The 22,925-nt window shown below is 37.1% G+C and overlaps 2 protein-coding genes across 2 annotated transcripts in view; one reads left to right on the top strand and one right to left on the bottom strand.

Moving 5' to 3' along the window:
• LOC123547302 (pseudouridylate synthase 1 homolog) overlaps positions 1-10,064 on the top strand; it is a 29,460-nt gene extending 19,396 nt beyond the window's left edge. Inside the window, exons 12-17 of the mRNA XM_053551578.1 lie at positions 697-767; positions 1,129-1,173; positions 2,609-2,683; positions 4,694-4,764; positions 8,226-8,310; positions 9,541-10,064. Of these exons, the coding sequence (XP_053407553.1) occupies positions 697-767; positions 1,129-1,173; positions 2,609-2,683; positions 4,694-4,764; positions 8,226-8,310; positions 9,541-9,864 (671 nt within the window). The 3' untranslated portion in view covers positions 9,865-10,064. The remainder of the gene's footprint in view (positions 1-696; positions 768-1,128; positions 1,174-2,608; positions 2,684-4,693; positions 4,765-8,225; positions 8,311-9,540) is intronic.
• Positions 10,065-13,150: 3,086 nt separating this feature from the next.
• Positions 13,151-18,108, bottom strand: LOC123547301 (integumentary mucin C.1-like). Its single transcript, XM_045334282.2, has 4 exons — positions 17,952-18,108; positions 17,076-17,151; positions 15,391-15,715; positions 13,151-14,199 (listed from the first exon to the last, which is right to left on the bottom strand). The coding sequence occupies exons 1-4, from the start codon at positions 18,037-18,039 to the stop codon at positions 14,176-14,178; spliced, it is 513 nt and encodes a 170-aa protein (XP_045190217.2). The 5' UTR covers positions 18,040-18,108; the 3' UTR covers positions 13,151-14,175.
• Between the last annotated feature and the right edge of the window lie 4,817 nt (positions 18,109-22,925).

Genomic DNA, 22,925 nt, shown 5'->3' with positions numbered 1-22,925 from the left:
CTTCCTCCATCACTTGAAAGTTGGAAAGTCGCCATATGGTCTAAACTGTATAGGTTCAACTTAAAATCCCATCATAAAAATAATCTGTATTATATAATGTTTGCCAAGTTTTAGCATATATAACTACCACATTAAAAGCCTTCTGGGCTACAGCTGGAAAAAGAAAACAAGATTGTAAATCCTGAGGTAACTAGTTCGATATCTTGGCTTATGAGAGATTTTCTGTGACACTTCCAGCAGATATACTAGTAGTACATCAAAGTTCCTATAGTTCAGTTAAGGAAGTTTCCAGTAATTTGCACAATACATTTAGTAGTGACCATAATGTATGAATACATTCATGCTATAAAGTTTAGAGGTGCCTCCTTGGCTGAGTGGTTATGGTCGCCGACTTCAAATCACTTGCCCCTCAGTGATGTGGGTTCGAGCCTCTTCGAGCAGTTCTTATCAGAAGTCTACTAAACTTGGTCACAATGTTTATTGGCATAATTTTGCAGTCAAGTTCGATAACCAGATAGATATTCTTTGTTGCTCTGGAGTTATGGCCCTTGATTCAGTCAAAATGGAGAAAATTGACAACTACATGTAGTCTGCTCAGTAAGTAGTGGGTGCTAGAAGCTTTTGACAGCACGGATACAATTGCCCAAAATGCAAGCTCAGCTTGCAAGTCTATTATATTGTATATATGAATTTCAGGTTTAACTATTGCAGTAGTGAAGGGATTTGCCAATATAGAAGCTATTGATGAGGCTTGGAAACCAGAAAAAGTAACATACTTCATTTCTACAATGTTTCTTACAAAATTTCCAGGGTAGTTTGATGCAAAATTTCATATTTTCTCCATATTGTTTCTTAATACACTTCACACCTTTTCCCATTACCGTGACAGTCTCACAAGTGAAAAAAAAACTTTTAATTTTCATATTGTGTCCATTGTTTTCATCTCTGTACTGGCACACAATTTCTAACAGTATAGTGTGTTAGCATTGTGATAAGTCTTGCTATCCTTTATGTACGGTTTATACAAATGGAAAAGCCCTCTGATACATGAACTACTAGTATCAGATACATCAGCAGAAGTATGTAGTTAGTTCAGAGGTTCAGCAATATTTATTATTGTTATTGTAGATGGACATTCCAAAAGCTCCCGGCCTGGGATTAATGTTAGACAAGGTAAGTTTGGAAGTACATATGTAAGTTTATATAGAACAGATTTGTTTGTTTCACAGTAAGATTACAATGAGAACTGTATGCAAAATTTAAATTATTGCATTCACATATAATGGTGAATCTGTGTAATGTAATGAAGAAAGTACATCATTTAGTGATAATTCTGGTTATGTAAAGATAAGTTTACATAATATAATGAAGAAAGCACATAATATAAAGGAAAATGTATGCCATTTATGAAAATTGAAGCACAGAGGACAGGTCTGGATTTCCATAAACTAGGCTAACTCTGCCTTTGTCAAATACAGAAAATATAAGTGGACTTAAGTTTAGACATAGAAAGTGGATATTATGAGAACACATGCGTGACAATGCTTGGAAAAGCCAAAAACTGGTCTCATAAGTGTAAATGACCTTTGTTAAAAGTTCAAAACAAACAGGAAATGTTGTATTGGGTATTTTGCTTTTGTGACCAGTGCAGACCACGACCAGTCTGCACATCTGTGCAACCTGATCATGGTCTGCACTGTTCACTGTTCAGTCACTAAATTTTCAGTGAACACACCCTGGAATAGTACTACCATATTTTCCGGACAATAGGCCGCGGCCTATACGTTTAAAAAAGTGAAATTTTCAGGGGTGCGGCCTATGCATCGAAGCGGCCTATATAGGTCAATTTATTTTTTCTAAATGGGCCTTTCATGCGGCCTATGCAGCGGTTTTAATTTTTCACTTGCATTTTGAAAGTTGATCGAATCATGTAAAATGTAAAGAATGGACAATATTGCCGAGAGGGCCTTTGAAAACAGCTCAAGAAACTTACATTCGGACTTAACAGTTCACTGCATTTGATGGATTAACAAGTGTGATTACCTGTAAATACAACTGATTCAATGACTATTTATCGAGGACAGTCTTTATACGACATGGTCATGTTCGCCGCATAGTGGTGTATAGGCCGCAGCCAATATGCCGGAGCGGCCTATACTTAAATTTTATTTCTGATATAGTTAAAATATACGGCTGCGGCCAAAACGGTGCAGCAGCCTATTGTCCGGAAAATACAGTAGTGGTCTTTTAGAGTCAGGTGGTCTCTGTTCACAGGTGATCTTTAAAACAGGCCTGACTGTATTACATAGGTTACATTAACCTTTACTCTGTGAAATTTCTAGAATGGACTGGCCCATCATTCAGTTTGGGCAGTACCGCTTGTTATTCAAAGGGGTGTTCATTGAAAGTTTACTGACTGAATAGCGAACAGTGCAGACCATGATCAGCCTGCATGGATGTGCAGGCTGATCTTGGTCTGCACTGTTTGCATAGCCTAGGCAGGATCACTTGCTGCCAGCAGACTAAAGGTTAATTGTATAGTACAGTTAAGCATTGTCAAAATTTTGAAAGAGAAAGTACTTGATGTTATTGTGTTTTGCTTGTTTAGCTCCATTATGACCAGTACAACAAAAGGTGGGCTTCAGATGGCAGCCATGATAGGATAGACTTTGCACATCTCAAAGTAAGTCACTACAACCCTTACACCTTGAGATGTTGAAGCTTTTAGAATCAGTTTTTGTATAATGTCTTTTTATGCCCCAAGCATCTACTGATGCGGGAGGCATATAGTGACTGTCCTGTCCAGTCGTTCATCCGTCCATTCGTACGAGGTTAACCAAATGGGACTGTTTCGTCTAGCATCAGTACCCCTAACTAGAATGGTTACTAATGCAGATGTAACCTGTGACCATTCCTCATCTTCAGACATCACCTGACCTCAGTCTGACCTTGACCTTGACCTCATTTTGAACTTAGGTTGCTTCATATGGGCCATCTCTTGGTTAACCAATGGAACCGTTTCGTCTAGCATCATTACCCTTTACAAGAATGAATTGATACTAATACAGATGTAAACTGTGACCATTCCTCATCTTATTATTATTATTATTATTATTATTATTATTATTATTATAATACCAGATTTATATAGCGTCCATTTCATGATCAATTTCACGTTCAAAGGCGCTTTACATAGTTCAAATGCAGCCACACAGGGCGCATAATTCATCCTCTACTAGTACAGACACAGAGTGATCTGACCAGAGGGACAGAGTGAGACAAAGCCCCCACGACAGAGAGATCAGAAATCAGATACAGGCTTGTCCGGCTAACTTAGCCTAGCTCGTTTCGAATAGACAGCCTGGTTCTTTAACGTGCCCAGTGTATAGCACTGATACACGCAAGGTTTGATCTTCAAACATCACCTGACCTCAGTTTGACCTTGACCTTGACCTCGTTTTGGACTTAGGTGCAAAATCTATCGACAAGGATGCCACTGGGGGCATCAAGCATTTATTGAATGCAGCTCCTTGTTTTCTCTCAAAAACTGTGAGTTTGTTTTATGGGCTATGTTGAGCATACAGTGTTATCTGTACATATCACATTTCAGGGTAAGCCGCTAATTTTCACCTTTAGCCTGCTAAATTTCTAAAATGGACTGGTCTATCATTCAATTTGGGCAGTACAATTTACTGTTCGAAGTGTAAATGATCTGCAGGGTGATCTTGGTCTGCACTGGTCACACAGGTAGAATCACTTGTGGCCAGCAGGCTAAAGGTTGAATTTTCTAGTTGATCACATTTAGTAATATTATACTTTTAACAACAGTATTGATAGCATTGATTGAATAAAGAGACATCTTGGTTTCTAAGGAATCTAAAATAAGAATGTACAGTGTCTTAGTTAAATGTAAAATGGGAAGATTATCAGCTAGCATGACGGTTCTCCAGTCTGGTAGTAGTGATAATAATTAAGGATCAAATGTTACTTTTTGGGTGTTTATAAGATATAAACCACATTAGGACCTCTGGCAAATTCATGAATTACGCTAGTTCCAGTGTAGTTTATACCTGTATAAAGGCACTAGAAAATAACTTTGAATACTTATATTTGTCCTGTGATTGAAATTAATTTCTAAGTACACTGGCCTATGATCATAATTACAGGCCAAGTTCAGTTTCAGTTATGATCCACCAACTATTGACAGAATAATGCGATCTTTCTGACTTAAAATTTTGCAAAATCTTGATGTCCGTTTTAGGTCTCTTAAAAGGATGAATGGATTAAATTCATTTTTAATACATAGGAATATAATTATAAAATATGTGCCAAATTTGATTTTGGTTACATATTTTTGACAGAGTTATGGCCCTTTTTGTCTCCATTCAATAATTCTTGAACATAATTATGAGTGGATGGAATTCATTATACCCTGTAAACTTTAACAGTCATGTAAATAAATTCTAAAATTCAGGTTCTTTTAAGACATTTTACAGCTGTGAAACTGGTATTTATTTCACACAGGAAGGCGGTGTTACAGGGGTATTATTTAGTCTGCCGAAAGGCCTGCAGTTTTAGTTACATGAGTACATTTGTATTTCAAAAATACCACCATGATAATATATGTATTTATTTGTTTTTGAAATATAACATATTACAGAGTGCATAACAATTCTTTTTTTCTGGACTTTAGGAAAAGCTTGACAAATTCAAAGAAGAATATATATTTTCTGAAATCATGAAAGAGGAAAAAGAAACACAAAGGTAAGTTACTTCTTTGATCTCGGTTTTTGATGTTTCGCTGGTATTTGATTATTTCAAAAGGAAAACAAAGTTTAACATATGTATCAGGTAAGCTGTTATTTTATATTTGTACATGCAGTAAAGCCCAGTGTATATCAAAAAAGCAACCAAGGTGTGACAGTGTCAAAATTTAGAACCTTGTAATCTTTATCACAAAATAGTTTCTATCACATTCAGCTGAACCTGTGAAAGCAAACATACATATTTTTATGTCCCCGAAGGGAGGCATATAGTTTTTGAACCGTCTGTCGGTCTGTCAGTCTGTCTGCAATTTTCGTGTCTGGTCCATATCTTTGTCACCGATGGATGGATTTTCAAATAACTTGGCCTGAATGTGTACCACAGTAAGACGACGTGTCGCGCGCAAGACCCAGGTCCGTAGCTCAAAGGTCAAGGTCACACTTAGACATTAAAGGATAGTGCATTGATGGGCGTGTCCGGTCCATATCTTTGTCATTGATGGATGGATTTTCAAATAACTTGGCATGAATGTGTACCACAGTAAGACGACGTGTCGCGCGCAAGACCCAGGTCCGTAGCTCAAAGGTCAAGGTCACACTTAGACGTTAAAGGATAGTGCATTGATGGGCGTGTCCGGTCCATATCTTTGTCATCGATGGATGGATTTTCAAATAACTTGGCATGAATGTGTACCACAGTAAGACGACGTGTCGCACGCAAGACCCAGGTCCGTAGCTCAAAGGTCAAGGTCACACTTAGACATTAAAGGATAGTGCATTGATGGTCGTGTCCGGTCCATATCTTTGTCATCGATGGATGGATTTTCAAATAACTTGGCATGAATGTGTACCACAGTAAGACGACGTGTTGCAAGACCCAGGTCCGTAGCTCAAAGGTCAAGGTCACACTTAGACATTAAATGTCATTTTTCATTATAGTGCATTGATGGACGTGTCCGGTCCATATCATGGTCATTCATGCATGGATTTTAAAATAACTACGCATGAATGTGTGACACAGTAAGACGACGTGTCGCGCGCATGACCCAGCTCCGTAGGTCAAAGGTCCTAAACTCTAACATCGGCCATAACTATTCATTCAAAGTGCCATCGGGGGCATGTGTCATCCTATGGAGACAGCTCTTGTTTTTTATACGCCCGAAGGGACTTATTATGTTATGGTCCCGGTGTCCGTCTGTCCGTCCGTGCCCGCGAAATGATGGTTAAGTGACTGCATAACGGTACTTTCTCTTTGATGTCATTCATTCCGTTCTGTGTATGTGACTATTTTTCTTTTTATGTGACTGTTAGAACAATAGAGAGAACAATGGGGGAGTCACATAAAGACCGTTTCGTTAGAACTTCCGTCCATCCGTCCATTAGCAATTTCATGTCTGCTCTGTAACTCTTGAACCCCTTGAAGGATTTCAAAGAAACTTGACACAAATATTCACTACACCAAGATGACGCGCAGAGCGCATGTTTTGGATGTGTCATTTCAAGGTCAAGGTCACACTTAGGGGTCAAAGGTCATATGAGTGTGTTTTGTGTCCACTCTGTTACTCTTGAACTGCTTGAAGGATTTCAAAGAAACTTGGCAATAATGTTCACCACACTGAGACGACGTGCAGAGCGCTTGTTTCGGATGACTAGCTTCAAGGTCAAGGTCACACTTAGGGGTCAAAGGTCATATATGACTTTGCTTTGTGTATATTGATCTGCATTGCAGTGCTCTTGTTTTTATTTGGCAGATCCCTTTTTGTTTGTTGTTGTTTCTTTTTTGAATTACTTCCCTTTTTTGTTACTATAAATAGCTTATTTTGAAACTTTTTTTATTATTGGCCGTAGGGGAAAACTGAGACCACTTTTCTGTGGTACAACATGGATGGTACTTCCAATTTTTAGATGTATTTTGACATAACTTTACCTGGTAGAATTTTTTTGTGGACTTAGAATTTTTTTTTTTGGGGAATTTTTTCTTTTTTGTTGTTCCTGTCCTTTGGGCTTCAACATTCAAGTTCTTTAAATTTTGCTCCCATCCTCTGATGTAACCCTTCGGGCGTATATTGCCCTGCTTGTCGGCGCTCCTGTTATTTAACTGTAAAGATTGATCTGAATAAATTTATTTGAAAATTTACGTACTGTGATTTACCTATTGTAAGCGTACACCTACATAATAAAATCACCACTTCTATTACTTTCCCTTAAATCTGACTGACAGGTGTCCTGCAATAACATGAGAACTTCCCTGCACATACTTCTTTGGATCATACTCTTCCAGTGTATTGAACAGATCTCTGAGTTCAAACTCCAGCCATCAGAGCAAACTAATTTAGGTGTAAAGTGATTTTTTCACAGTTCATTTAACTGTAGATTCTGTTTTTAATGTGGTGGGGGATTATAGGAATGGACTCTGCCCTTCTGTCCATCCTTCTGTCCTTCCGTCCATCCATAACATTTTGTGTCCGCTCTGTTATCTCCTAAACCCCTTGAAGGATTTTCATGAAACTTGGGTCAAATGATCACCTCATCCAGACAATGTGCAAAACTCATGAGTCAGCCATATTGGCTCAAGGTCAAGGTCATAACTCGAGGTCAAAGGTTTGAGCCTTCCATTTTGTGTCCGCTCTGTTTCTCCTAAACCCCTTGAATGATTTTAATACGAGTTTGCTGTAATATTCCACTTATCAAGATGATGTGCAGAACTCAAAATTCATCCATGCCAGCTCAAGGTCAATGTCACAACTCAATGTTAAATGCTTCCACCCAATACCATCAACCCTTTCACTATCCATTATAGCAGTGGTGGATATAGTTGTCTTTCAGACCGCCTTGTTAAGATTTCAGCTGGATGAAAAAGATATTTTTCCCTCATTCTTGTCTCACCTAAACCAAAGGTTCAGGATGAGCTATTAGTATAGGTTGATGGTTTAGCATCCATCGTCTATCCTTAATTTACATAAATATTCTCTCCTCTGAGACTACCAGTGCAGACTGGTAAGACCTTTCTCAGTTTGTTTAAAAGGTTCTGCTAGACCCCTTTCATGGGCTGCTAGAGCTAAAAATAGAAAAATCTTTGATGACCTTCTTTTCTTGAACCACTTGATTGATCTTTGTCTGACTTGGTATGTAGCATCATTACATGTTAAGGTACTCTCCCAAATTTGTTCAAATGCGGCACTAGATCCCTTTTAGGTGCTGCTAGAGTTAAAAGTAGATAGACCTTTAAATGACTTCTCATGAACCTTTAGATGGATCTTCATCAAACTTGGTCAGTAGAATCATGATGAGGTCTTATCTCAGTTTTGTAAAAATGTGGGTACTTGGCCCATTTTTAAGGCCACTAGAGTAAAAAATAGAAATACCTTTGAACAACTTCTTCTCTACCGATAAAAGATGGAAAGTCACCATATCGTCTGCATGAGCAACTTTGAAGCTAAAGCTTATTTATTTACATTACAGTATGATGCAGTGGTTGTCTAAACTACATTATCACACATGTTCACCTATAGAAAATAAATGGTCAGAGAGGAAATGCTTGGAAGCTGTAAGTAGAACCTGAAATTACATATTAGTACACTTTGCCATTGTTTCTTTGATTGGTTGAACATAGTTTTTCAACAGTATTCAGTTACACAGTGAGTAACAGTTAATGTAAATTTTTTCAACTGTATTTCAATTACACAATGATTATCAGTTAATCTGACCACTTGTCATGGATTCTGTGCAATTACTGAATTTTTGTCAAGCCCGTTTGCGGAAGCAAAGACATAGCTGTCCAAATGGCTGTTCGGTGCATGTGCGTCCATGCGTCCATCCGGATTTGTTTGTCCGGACCATAACTTTGACATGCATGGAGCAATCTTGTTTATATTTGGCATGAATGTTAACATTAGTGAGAAAGGGTGTCTTTCTGTTCTGGTGTAAGTACGGTGAACCTTGAGCATTGTGCAGCAAAATATTGCATCTATGGTTGAAATATGCATGACATTATGTTTCCTCATCACTTTTGGGGCTATATCCAGTTTACGTTTCCCCACCGTGTTTAAGTTAAGTATAGTTAGCAATTTATGCAAGAGAACAGAAAGAGATTTAGTAAATGCGGGGAGACATATGAATGAAAATAAGATACATTATGTTATGTTGTGAAAACTACATGTAAATTAGTCTACAAAATTGAACACAGTTGCTTTGTTCCAAAAATGTACTGTAATTATAATTGAGAATCAAGGTCTGATGCATAGTTTCTACATTGTATTCTGCTCTTGAACTTTGCAGTTGCTGTTTTGTAAATTTATTCCATATTGGTTTTTACTTAATAGGTAATTTATTTTGCCATTTTTGTAGTAATTGCTACACTTTCTAGAGACTTACAATTCATCCTAAAACCTGGTTCCTTTTTGTTGTCCCCTTAAATAATTCCCACTTTTCAACACCTGTAACATTTCTGCAGCTGTAACTAAACTTTGAGGCATATTTACAGCTGTACTTTTTTCATTTTAACAGCTGTAAGTGTTTTTCCAGCTGTACCTCATTTTCCTAATTCTAACTGTTTTGCAGTCATTTTACAACTGAAAGTTGAAATCTACAACTGTGACAGTAAAATCAATGTTGTTATATAAAATTTATGGGTGTAAATTTGAAATAATGATGACTGTAATTTTGAACAAAAATACAGGTCTTTTACAGCTGAAAAGTTGCATACAGGTTAGTAAGAATAAAATGTTATTTTGTCAGTTTTGTGATTCTTTGGTAAACATTGTAATTTACTTTCCAGAAAATTGGAACTGGATCTCAAGGTAGTTCTGACAGTGAGGATTTGAATGAACCTCATGCAGAGAATATAGACTCTGGCGGAACTGAAAATACAAACAAAGATGAAATAATTGAAACTGAGTCACAGACTCCTGCAGTCACTGAAAATAAAAGTGGAACCAGTACAGAAACAATTTTGTCCAATCAGAATGAATCTTGTGATGAAATGACATCATCAAAATTAGACTGTGACTCTGTAGATGCAGAGCAAAAATCTGCCATTAGTGAAAAAGATGATAGCCAGTCTAGTGAAGAGACCAAGGTTGCTACTGAGTCATTGAAATGATAAATGCTGGTTTTAGAAATAATATAAGTTCATAACAAAGGGCAATATACATATAAAACAACAGGATGATAACTACATATAGCCATTTTCTGTTTAATCACTTGTCACCCTGATCATTTCATGAAATTATTACATGCTTATTTAAAACTTTGCAAAGAATTAATAAATTCTTAATAAACAATAAACATTAATACACAAGATCTTATTTGTTTATCATGTTTGTTCTTTAAATTTGTTCTTAGGAGAGTTAAAGATGTTTTCTGTTTTACAGATCATTGCAAAGGCCGATATGAAACTAGAGTTTTGGCATTTTTGAGATTTGGTTCAGTGAATGTCAAAAATATTCACAATTTAGAAGATACCTAGTAGCAGAAAATTGTACATTAAGACTCAGAACAAAGTGATTGAGTGTGTTTTAAAAAGTATTTATTTATAAAAAGGACAACAACATCCATATAGACTGCAAAATATGTGGAAAAACTACCATCTTTATTAATATCATAGTGAAATTTATCCTAAAGCAACAGGAGAAAGTCATGACCACTATCTAATGGTTTCAGAACTTGCAAAGAAAATGGTGATAAACCTTTAGTAGCTGTATTTATGTCTCCCCCCACCCCCCACTGGGGGGGACATATTGTTTTTGCCCTGTACATCCGTCCGTCCATCCGTCACACTTCATTTCCGATCAATAACTGGAGATTCATTTTACCTAGAACCTTCAAACTTCATAGGATGGTAGGGCTGCTGGAGTAAACAACCTCTATTGTTTTTGGGGTCACTCCATCAAAGGTCAAGGTCACAGGGGACTGAACATGGAAAACCATTTCCGATCAATAACTTGAGAACCACTTTACCCAAAATGTTGAAACTTCATAGGATATTGGTCATGCAGAATAGATGAACCCTACTGATTTTGGGGTCACTCTTTTAAAGGTCAAGGTCACGGGCCAGAACATTGAAAACCATTTCCGATCAATAACTTGAGAACCCCTTGACCCAGAATGTTAAAACTTCATAGGATGATTGGACATGCAGAGTAAATGACCCCAATTGATTTTGGGGCCACTCTGTTAAAGGTCAAGGTCACAGGGGCCTGAAGATGGAAAACCATTTCCGATCAATAACTTGAGAGCCACTTGACCCAGAATGTTGAAACTTCATAAGATGATTGGATATGCAGAGTAGATGACCCCTATTGATTGTGGGGTCACTCTATTAAAGGTCAAGGTCACTGGGACTGATCATGTTAAATCATTTCCGGCCAGTACCTTGAGAACCATTTGACCCAGAATGTTGAAACTTCATAGGATGATTGGACATGCAGAGTAGATGACCTCTATTGATTTTGGGGTCACTGTATTAAATGTCAAGGTTGCAGCAGACAGAAAATGGAAATCCATCTCTGGTCAATAACTTGAGAACCATTTGACCTAGAACCTTCAAACTTCATAGGGTGATAGGACTTACAGAGTAGATGACCCCTATTAATTTTGGGGTCACTTGATCAAAGGTCAAGGTCACAGAAGCCTGAACATGGAAAACTGTTTCTGGTCAGTTACCTGAGAACCACTTGACCCAGAATGTTGAAACGTCACAGGGTGATTGGTCATGCAGAGTAGATGACCCCCATCGATTTTGGGATCACTCTTTTAAAGGTCAAGGTCACAGGGGCCTGAACATGGAAAACCAATTCATAACATGAGAACCACTAGGCCCAGAATGTTGAAATTTAGTGGGATGACTGGACATGCTAAGTAGATGATCCCTATTGCAGCCAACCATTAGTGTCTCTTTGGCTTTCGCTCCTGTCCCCTATTGACTTCTTGCCTATATGACTATGCACTGGGGGAGACATGCGCTTTTCTACAAAAGCATCTTCTAGTTAACTGATTTTTGTTGAACCTCTAAGTGTGATGAAATCACTTTTATTTCAAAGGTAGTCTTTCTTCTTTCAAAGGTAATCATTCCTCTTACAAGCATAGTCAGTCTTACAAAGACAGTAAGTCTTCTTACAATGGTAGTCAGTGTACTTATAAAGGTGGTTAGTCTTCTTACAGAGTTAGTCAATCTGCTTTTAAATGTAGTCACTCTTCTAGCAAAGGTAGTCAGTCTCCTTACCAAGGTAACTAAATCAGCCTTCTTGCAAAGATGGCCACTTCTTGCATAGGTAGTCAGCCTTCTTACAAAGAAAAATGTCTTTTAAAGATAGTCAGTCTTTTAACAAAGGTAGTAACTCTTTTCACAAAAGATAGTCAGCCTTCTTACAAAAGTAGTTAGCTGTCTTACAAGGATGTTGTTGATCTTCTTAAAAAGGTAGTCAGTTTTCTTACAAAGGTAGGCAATCTCCTTACAATAGTAGTCACTCTTCTTACAAAGGTAGTCCGTTTTCTTACAAAGGTAGTCAGCTTTCTTAAAAAGTTAGTCACTTTTCTAACAGATAGTTTTCTTATAAAGGTAGTAATTCCCCTTACAACGGTAGTCACTCTTACAAAGGTAGTCAGTCTTTCTTACAATAGTAGTCAGCCATATTACAAAGGTATTTAACCTTTCTTACAATTGTAGTCAGCCTTCCTACAAAGGTAGTCGGCATTTCTTACAATGGTAGTCAGCCTTCTTACAAAGCTATTTAGCCTTTCTTACAATGGTAGTCAGCCTTTTTACAAAGGAAGTCTCTCTTTCAAGGGTAGTGATTTTTCTTACAATGGAAGTCTCTCTTTTTACAAAGGTAGTTGGCCTTTCTTACAAAGGTAGTCACTCTTATAAAGGAAGTCGGCCTTCTTACATTTACCACGGAAGTCAGCTTTCTTACAATGGTTTGGGTATATGGCTAGACTGGCATCAGTCGTTAGAGTCATTGAATGTTAAGCATCTGGCCATAAAATCAATCCTCTGATACCACTTTCTAAAAAAAATTACAATATCTCTTGCCTCTGTCTCTAACGTTGTTGAGACTCTTGAGATGAGCCTAGAGAGAAAATGTTTTTCTGAGAAAGTAATTTAGTGTCAGTGTGAAGAAATTAATATTATTACCGACTATTTGATCTCAACAGACTTTGTAAGTCTAGTATATGGCAAGTTCATTTGGAAATGAATTCTTGGATTTCAGCTTTAAAAAATAAAATGAGTGTGAGTTTTGCCTGTTCGTTGGGATTAAATTTTGTGAATTTTGTCAACCACAAATTAAAGCTATAAAAATTATTGAAGTACACAGGACATAGAGTAACTTAATTGATAAAACAATTTGTAGGATGAGGAATATTTAAGGGAGACTACAAAATCTATATACATATTTCTAAAATTTTACTTAGAACATAAAATTCTATACATTTTTCAATACATGTAAGCACATTTGATACAAAAAGTGAATATCATTTAAGATAGGCTTTATATTTGATATTTTCTCAGTCATATTATACTTATACAATATTCTTTTCTGATTCATGCTACAAAGTACTATACAAATTTGGTATAATAGTTAGATAATTGTAGTAAAACATAGTAGATAAAGCAGATGATGTGTATATTGGTGAAATACTCTAAATCTTCACATGAAGAATACGTGCATATTTCTTGCTCTCGATATGATAGAACAGATACTTCAGAGCCTCACCCAATTCTTCATGTGAGGAAGCCATCCACCTGGCTTACGGAAGGTTAGTGGTTCAAACCAGGTGCCGCCCACCCATGCCTGAAACAAGACTCAGAGGTGCATCTGGGGTCTTCCTCCATCATCAAAAGCTGGAAAAGTCGCCATATGACCTACTTTGTGATTTTAAACCCAACCAAAAAGCAAAATGGTCAACAGACAGCATTTTACAGTCTAATAATGAAAGTTCATGAACTGAAAAAAAAAATGAAAATATAATCAAATAAACTTATTGTCAGAGTATTAGCTACTAGTAGTCTAGATTTCACAGTTCTTCAATATGTAGTTCTGTATTTCAAAGTTATTATGCTGTAAGTAGCAGAAATATAGAAAAAGTTCAATACAATAATAATGCAAAGTAAATAAATAAAGGTTTTTGTAGTATTTCCTTCTCGTATATTACTTCATTTATAATTATGTTTCCAGTAAATGAACAGATGTTGGCCTATAAATGTATGTGATTATTTTCTCATCTTTTGTTCGGCAGTTCGCCCGGGATAATATTGTCCACAGCGTTCTGAAGTTTTGAAACTTTATTTTTTGTCCCGAAATTACCAATTATAGGAACTTGTCTTTATGTTTGAAATGGGGAATTAAAATGAAAATGGAAGTTGAGCAGTCTAGCTTGATCTGGCACCTGGTTGACTGTCTAATCGTACAGTTTAGATAAACTGAGCTAGCGTCATCTGCAAAAGAAAATAGATGTACATGTAATAGATTTGGTGTAGCATCTTATTGCATGTTTTATATGTAGCGCAAACTCTAGAAAAGATAAAACTATAGTGTAACAGCATGAAACTTGTGCGTTTGAATTTTCCAATCAGGACTGGCCGAAATTCAAGACAAACTTAAGAAGACCTCGGTTATTTATTCTTAATCAGGTGGTATCTAGACCCAGCGGACTTTGAATAATTGGCAGTAAGTTCGAGACCCAGCAGCTGTAAATAGACTTGTCAGCAGTCTTTCGGGCAATAGTTACTGTGAAATCATTTAATTTCGTGGGCATGAAATTTCGTGGTTTTGGTCAAAACGGCTATTTCGTGGGGATATAAATTCGTGGATTTCAACTTCTGAACATAAAATGAATGGGTATTTTACGTGTTCATTTGGAATTAAATTTCGTGGATTGGCTCAACCACGAAAACTAGTCCCCCATGAACATTAATGATTTCACAGTATATTGAGGTAGGATGCATTTCACTTTTCATGTTAAAGAATCGGAGGAAGCTTATGGAAATTTAAGAGATTGCTTATGTATATTGAATATTCTCAAAAAACGCTAATATGCCTATAACTTTTCATATTGACATTAAAGTGGCAACTGTATATAAGATACAAACAATAAAGCCGCCATATGACCTAAAATGTCTCGATACAAACAAAAAAAGCAAACTGAATGTGTCACACCCTACCATTGACCTTCGTGACTTTTATTGTAGCATTAGGAACCCCGTCGGCTGAGTCAGGCCTGGATTTTTTTTTCAGCACCGTTCCTGATTGTAGGCTTTGGACTGCCAGAATTTCCCTATATAACTTATGGTAAAGGAGATTTTAGGCCTTGAAATGTATATTTTCAGGTTTTTTGCTCTTGACTGAATCCCGCAGTTAAGTGGTAAATGTCACAGACTTCAACTTACTTGCCTTTTATTTGAAACAAGAATCTTCTTTAGGTTGTTTAATTGCTTTTATTTCAGATGTTATCCAGCTAGCTAATAGAAGGTCGGTGGTTCTATCCAGGTAGCCACCCGTGCCTGAAATAATCCCCCGAGGGGCACCTGGGTCTGTCTTCACCACAAAAAATGTGTTTGATTGTCGTCATATTATCTACAATTTCGTGCTTGTGACTAAAAACCCAACAAGACAAACAAGTCGCTTACCAGGATAATGACCCAGAAAAGAAGTGTTTGGGTTGTGTTAATCATAGCTATTCCTGAACCTGATTTAGTTGTTGTTGTTGTATTTAGTGTTGTTACTGTTGGAGATGCAGTAACTGTTGCAGTAGCGCTGGTCGTTGCTGTTTTGACAGTTGTTGATGATTCTTTAGCGGCTGTTGATGATGCTTTTGTTTCTGGAGAGGCAGTTGTAGCAGCACCAGTCACACCCGGGTTTGTCGGAGGAGGAGGTGTTGGGGTTGTTGTTGATGGGAGCGTCTCCGTTGCCCTATTACCAGGATCTAGGTCAGTGATCCCGCGCTTGAATCGTCTACAATATATAATGTTTCAGAAATTTATGAATCTGTGAAAATAGTTTGACCATTTTAAATCAGTCGTTCAGAAAACTCACTTGGCATGTTTGCACAAGTTAGTGACCTCCTAAAAATGTGTTCAAGCCGGGTCCATAAGAACAAATTTAAGACTGCCATAACGCTCAGATAGTTTTTTTTTAGCTCTACATAGAAAAAGTGCTCTACAAGAGCTATTGTTAACGTGTCTGATGTATATCATTCTCGGTCATCAAAAGTTTTACTTTAGACAGTTGACACAGACCTATGCAAGGAGGTGAGTGACATAGGGCCTCTTTAGCTCTCATGTGTACAAAGTCTTATAAAGGAAAAGTTAATTCTTTTGTCCTAAAACAGAAGGCTTATACTTGAAATGCTTTGTATGTATAATGGTACGTTGAATCAAAAAGGAAATTCTTTTAGAGTACATAATCCTTATCTGAAGCAAAGCAAAACCATGTGGTTCCCTTCCCAGATAAGTTACATGGGACCCGTTTAAGCATTTTGCCTTGTGTCATGTAAATTTATAAAACTGCATAGACAAAATAAGATGAACGTTCAACAGTTCATCTAAACCTGAGGGACAACTAGTAGACTGGAGATCAAGGTCACGATGAACATTAGACAGAATATGGTTTCCACTGCAGAACGCGCTGACCAACTAATAGACAGTGAGTGTGTTGGCGAGGGATTTTTGCAAGCACAAAAGTTGCCAAATCGTTCTAATTAAACAGTTATGTGGTTTGTTCTATTCGTCTTAAAATTATACTATCCTATAGTTATTACGGAAACACTTAATATAGCCATTTTTTTGTAATTATGGTTGTTTCCGTTTGATATGTCGGGGAAGGTTTGTATAATGACGTGGCTTGCTTGTTTGCATTATACTAGTCTAATGATTAATAATTAAACGAAGAGTAATGCTCACGAATATAGCGAAAATTAAAACCTCGCAAAAATGTCTGCTTTTACAGTATCTCAGCAACAACCGACAGCAGTTCAGTAGTATAAAAGCTTCGCTGTCAGAACGAAATGTACATAATTATAATAAGCCCGCTCCGGCTTGGTGATTTGTGATGGCGCTAAGGCCGTTTGATATTGCTACATATAGTATACTGCAGCACCATTCTTGTTTTTCTTTGTTCGGAGTGTAACTCCAAAAGTACTGAAGATCTTACATTATTGATAAACACCAATGAAGAAAAGTGTTCTACAATCTTGAAAACGTTTCGAATTATCTCCCTTTTTTATTTTATTTTTTTTATTTTGCAATACCTAAAACTACGTAAGGGAATATAAAGAGTTTACATAATGAAGTGCGGATCATAGGTTTACATATACCTTAACGCTTCCAACACGCTTTTGTGAATGAGGTAACTATTCCTGTACATGAGCAACTCTACATCATTGTCATCAGCTATAAAAGAAATATAATCTATATATTCTTAAAAGATGAGAAGAAAACGAATTATTTTGCAATTTATTAATTCTCGGCCATGGACTTTGTAACTTTCATAGAAAGTGTCTCTTGGCAACCAGTTTAAGTATAAAAATAAAATGCTTACCCGGATTACTCTAGTCCAAATAATAGGTAATTTAGTGACACAGTCAAACATTTTAGACTCGCTATACAATTAGAGGGATGGCAGTTCAGAAATCTCGATAAGCCGAATAGGCTATGGCTACTCTTATTTTCGTGTCTATCTTCATGTCATTGCCATCCACCCGTGGTTCATGTAGGGAAGTTGTCAGTTACTTGCGCAGAAGAAGTATATACATTAGAACAGAACACGAGAACACCTGCATGTAATAGATTAGTTTTTTCCCCAGATGAATGGACCGTTGTTGTGTAACTAGAATAACTGCCCTTTCCGGGGGGGGGGGGGGGGGGGGGGGGGGGGCTTTCCCCTTAATGTGACTGCAGCCTCAAGGTTCTTCAGGGTTTTGGTGTAAGTCATCCACATTTCATCATTACATCATCAGAATTTATATGCTGGAAGGTCGCCGAAGATTGTGTTTTCAGACCGAATGAATTATTCTATGCAGCGTATAATCATTTTGGAATGTTTAAAGTATCAAAACAACGTTTTGCTTTATTTTATTTTTTAAACTCTTTTATTCAACATTAATCAGTGATGGAACCTTATGCAAATTCACAAAATTAAACAATCATCATCGCAAACATATGAAATTAATAAAACACATTTAAGCACTTACCTGAAACTGCGCTATGACTGATGGATGTAATAGAAAATAGTAAAATAAATGAAAATAATCCTAATGTGATATGTTCACGGAGACCCATTTTGTACTGATAGGTTAAAAGGTGATGCAGTTTTTGTGAATGGCAAAGAGGGGTGATACAAAATTACAAATACTTTGAGCATTGATTTGAATTACTCATCATGCAAGGGGTCGTTACTGATGTGACGTATTTCAAATGCAGTAATTTTACATTAATGAAAAGAGGAAATGTTGGGCTATAACTCAGTCTTGAATGTTTTTAGAACTATCACCCTTTTTAACTTAGTTTACATTTATGACAATAACTCAGCCATCACTGATGGAATTTTATGTAACTTGATACACGGCAACTATTACAATAAATATCATAAATAAGTTTGGAATACAATGTATGTCCTTTTTTGTACTTCATTTTTGTACCTTTAAAGACAATAACTATGCCTCCTCTGAAGGGATTTTAATGTTATGCATTTAGAGCCTCATCTGGTAGTTTCTTTCTAATTGACAAATTTTCTTATAACTTTCCTAAATCAGCCTAAAACTACATGCAAGTTTCTGATATAAGCATTTTAAATAATAGGCTGTGACGTATTTTTCCTGGTGGTTCTAAACAAATTATACCGGGAGAGACATCTTTCTAATAGTATATAGTGCAGAACTCGCTGCAGTTTGAAAAAAATAAACTTGTTTGTAGTTAACTTATTATTTATCTCTTCCTTTGTGATTTGATAAAAGACATGGTGTCTGAAGTCATTTGTCCATCACCTATGATTCATGAGGAGAAATTGGCATTTACTTGCGGAGAACAGGTTAATTCTGGTACAGGATCTAGGATCTTGCCGCCGTCGCATAGCTGAAATACTGTTGACAGCTAAATCAGCTATCTATCTTGGGAGTCTTAAAAGGACTTCAGTCCAAAGGTAAGATAGACCTGTCTTACACGTAGTACTGTTATCTTAAAAAGTTTGATATTTGGACAGAAAATTAATCACCATGTGAATAATTCTAAAACTTTCCAACAATCATTTTTTCATTTAACAGCTGGCTCAGCTTCTGTAAGCTCTTGCTTGTGAGCAATGACTGGAAACCCGCCATGCGCCCAGAGATGAGCAATGGAACTTACCTGAGTTGCGCCATGAGAAAACCAATATAGTGCGTTTGCGACCAGCATGGATCCATGCTGGTCGCAAACTAACTGTGTTGGTTTTCTCATGGCGCGGCTCATCTAATGAACAGTTAAAGATTTTCAAGTAAAAGCCTCAAATTGTCTCAAATTGTAAAATAATATCTCATAATTGACAGGAGCAATCGTCTTCTTTAGATCAAGAAAACTTGTTACAGTAATGATTACGTTGGTCCATAGACCTGTTATTATTAAACAAATTAGTGTTGTATTTTAAGAACTATTCTTCCTGTTCCCAGATTGTCTTTCGTGTATTTCACTTCTGTCGTGTCAAAAAAGTAACAAGATTTAGATAGTTTCAAACAGTACATTAATGAAAAACCCTCGAACACACCCAACGTAATGTTAAGCTGTTTAGTAGTAATTGATGTCTATAATTATACAAGTGTACGTGCAATATTCGTCATCCTATATGAAGTACAACATTAACTTTGTAAGACATTTTACATATTTTGAACGCTTAACGTATGTCCATTGAGTAGATACTTCCGCCACTAACATTTATCCTGTTATAAATATTTTTCTGATTTTTGTGCACTAAATAATCTTATTTTGCCTTTACTACGAACGAACTAGTTGAAAGATGCATCTTTGTTGCAGTTCAAATGTATGGAAAATTTATCTTTGTATCTCATGAATCAAACACTCAAGTTCTCGTTGCCTTGTCAGAAAGCACAGCAACAAGAGAAACATCATGAAGGACACGATTCGAGTGAAATAATGACCTTCAAAGATCTAAAGATCCATGTTTTGTTCCCCATTTTAACATTTACAGTGTATTTCAACATAATTATGAATAAAGACCACCTTCCAATAAAGACCACATTTTGCTTCTTCCAAGAGTGGTCTTTATAGACAGGCTTGACTGTATATTTATTTCGTGTGGTTTACGTTGGAACAATAATTTCGAGCTACTCTTAAATTCAATACACATTATAATGATCTGATGGTAATATGCTAGTTAAAGATGGTTACCGATAATGTCTGACATTAAAAAAGATAGTTACCACTTGTCATTCAGCCGGAGGATGATCATCACATGCTTTCCTGCCTTATGTCTGACATTAAATGATGGTTACCACTTGCCTTCCTGCCTTATGTCTGACATCGAAGGAAGGTTACCACTTGCCTTCCTGACTGATGCCTGGCATTAAAGGAAGGTTACCACTTGCCTTCCTGCCTTATGTCTGACATTAAAGGATGATTACCACTTGCCTTTCTGTCTTATGTCTGACATTAAAGGATGGTTACCGTTTGCCTTCCTGCCTTATGTCTGACATTAAAGGATGGTCCCCAGTTGCCTTCCTGTTGTATGTTTTACATTAAAAGAAGGTTACCACTTGCCTTCCTGCCTGACACCTGACATTAAAGAAAGGTTACCACTTGCCTTCCTGCCTTATGTCTGACATTAAAGGATGGTTACCACTTGCCTTCCTGTGCGATACCTGACATTAAACGATAGTTCCCACATGCCTTCCTGCCTTATGTTTTACATCAAAGGAAGGTTACCACTTGCCTTCCTGCCTGATGCCTGACATTAAAAGAAGGTTACCACTTGCCTTCCTGCCTTATGTCTGACATTAAAGGATGGTTATCACTTGCTTTCCTGCCTAATGCCTGACATAAAAGGATGGGTACCACTTCAAGTGCCTTCCTGCCTGATACCTAAAATTAAAGGATGGTTACCACTTGCTTTCCTGCCTAATGCCTGACAATAAAAGATGGCAAGCATTTGCCTCCTTGCCTGATGCTCGACATTAAAAGACGGTTATCGACTGCCTTCATATGGCGTACCGTTAGGGCCGAAAATGCCGATTTAGCTTTAAGACAATTCAATTTAGTATGACCCAGGGTCGGACATATTCCAATTAGTATGATCCTGGTTGAGAATTAGCTTAAAGCTATTTCATTTAGTACGACCAAGGGTCGGACATATCATATTTAGTATGACTCAGGTTCGGAATTAGCTTAAAGCTATTTCATATTTAGTACGACCCAGGGTCAGACATATCGGAATATGTCCGACCCAGGGTCATACTAATTGTAAATATGTCCGACCCAGGGTCAGACTAATTGTAACTATGTCCGACCCAGGGTCGTACTAAAGATGGCTGCCGTAATTGAGGGTCATACTATATCGGAATTAGCTTAAAGCTAATTGGAATATGTCCGACCCAGGGTCATACTAATTGGAATATGTCCGACCCAGGGTCGTACTAATTCGAATTGTCTTAAAGCTAAATAGATTTATCTTAAGTCAGGGTCATACTAATTCCGAATTGTCTTAAAGCTAATTGGAATATGTCTGACACAGGATCATACTAATTGGATTATGTCTGACCCAGGGTCGTACTAATTCGAATTGTCTTAAAGCTAAATAGATTTATCTTAAGTCAGGGTCATACTAATTCCGAATTGTCTTAAAGCTAATTGGAATATGTCTGACCCAGGGTCATACTAATTGGAACATGTCTGACCCAGGGTCGTACTAATTCGAATTGTCTTAAAGCTAAATAGATTTATCTTAATTCAGGGTCATACTAATTCTGAATTGTCTTAAAGCTAACTGGAATATGTCTGACTCAGGGTCATACTAATTGGAATATGTCCGACCCTGGGTCGTACTAAAGATGGCGGCTGTAATTGAGGGTCATACTAAATCGGAATTGTCTTAATGCTTATTAGAATATGTCCGACCCAGGGTCATACTAATTGGAATATGTCCGACCCAGAGTCGTACTAAAGATGGCTGCTGTAATTGAGGGTCATACTAATTCGGAATTGTCTTAAAGCTAATTGGAATATGTCCGACCCAGGGTCATACTAATTGTAAATATGTCCGACCCAGGGTCATACTAATTGGAATATGTCCGACCCAGGGTCGTACTAAAGATGGCTGCTGTAATTGAGGGTCATACTAATTCGGAATTGTCTTAAAGCTAATTGGAATATGTCCGACCCAGGGTCATACTAATTGTAAATATGTCCGACCCAGGTTCATACTAATTGGAATATGTCCGACCCAGGGTCGTACTAAAGATGGCTGCTGTAATTGAGGGTCATACTAATTCGGAATTGTCTTAAAGCTATTTGGAATATGTCCGACCCAGGGTCATGCTAATTGGAATATGTCCGACCCAGGGTCGTACTAATTCGAATTGTCTTAAAGCTAAATAGATTTATCTTAATTCAGGGTCGTACTAATTCGATTTAGTATCATACCCTGGGTCGTACTAAATGAAATAGCTTTAAGCTAATTCTCAACCAGGGTCATACTAATTGGAATATGTCCGATCCTGGGTCATACTAAATCGAATTGACCCTCACGGTACGTCATACCTTCATACCCGAAGCTTGATATTAAAGAACGGTAATCAACAGCCTTCCTGTGTGTTGCCTAGTATTAAAGAATGTTTTCCATCTGCCTTCCTGTCTGATGCCTGACATTAAAGGATGGTTACCACTTGTCTTCCAGCCTGATGTCTGGCATTAAAGGATTGTTGCTGATTATCTTCATGTTCGAAGCCTGACATTAAAGGGCGGTTATTTACTGCTTTCCTATCTGATGCATGGTATTTAAGGATGAATGGAGAGGGAGATGTGCATAAGGCAAAATAAACATATGAATGGCTCTGTTGAAAGGTGTGACAGTATATAAATCAACAAAAACACAATTCTTTTAAGGTTATATACATTCTTTAGAATTAACATTAATACTTTAAATACTTAACATGACCGAACATTAATTAGTAATTATCAATAAC

The sequence above is a fragment of the Mercenaria mercenaria genome, chromosome 9 (genome assembly GCF_021730395.1).
Source record: "Mercenaria mercenaria strain notata chromosome 9, MADL_Memer_1, whole genome shotgun sequence".
In the NCBI taxonomy this organism is placed as follows: domain Eukaryota; kingdom Metazoa; phylum Mollusca; class Bivalvia; order Venerida; family Veneridae; genus Mercenaria; species Mercenaria mercenaria.
Note: the sequence above shows the minus strand (reverse complement) of the source record. Positions and strands in the feature narration are given on the sequence as shown.

Coding starts and splice junctions, on each gene's coding strand:
- LOC123547301 (XM_045334282.2), bottom strand. CDS start 18,039: ATGGGTCTCCGTGAACATATCACATTAGGATTATTTTCATTTATTTTA. Junction 17,152..17,951: donor CAGTCATAGCGCAGTTTCAG/GTAAGTGCTTAA, acceptor TTTCTTTTATAG/CTGATGACAATGATGTAGAG. Junction 15,716..17,075: donor AGCGTGTTGGAAGCGTTAAG/GTATATGTAAAC, acceptor TATATATTGTAG/ACGATTCAAGCGCGGGATCA.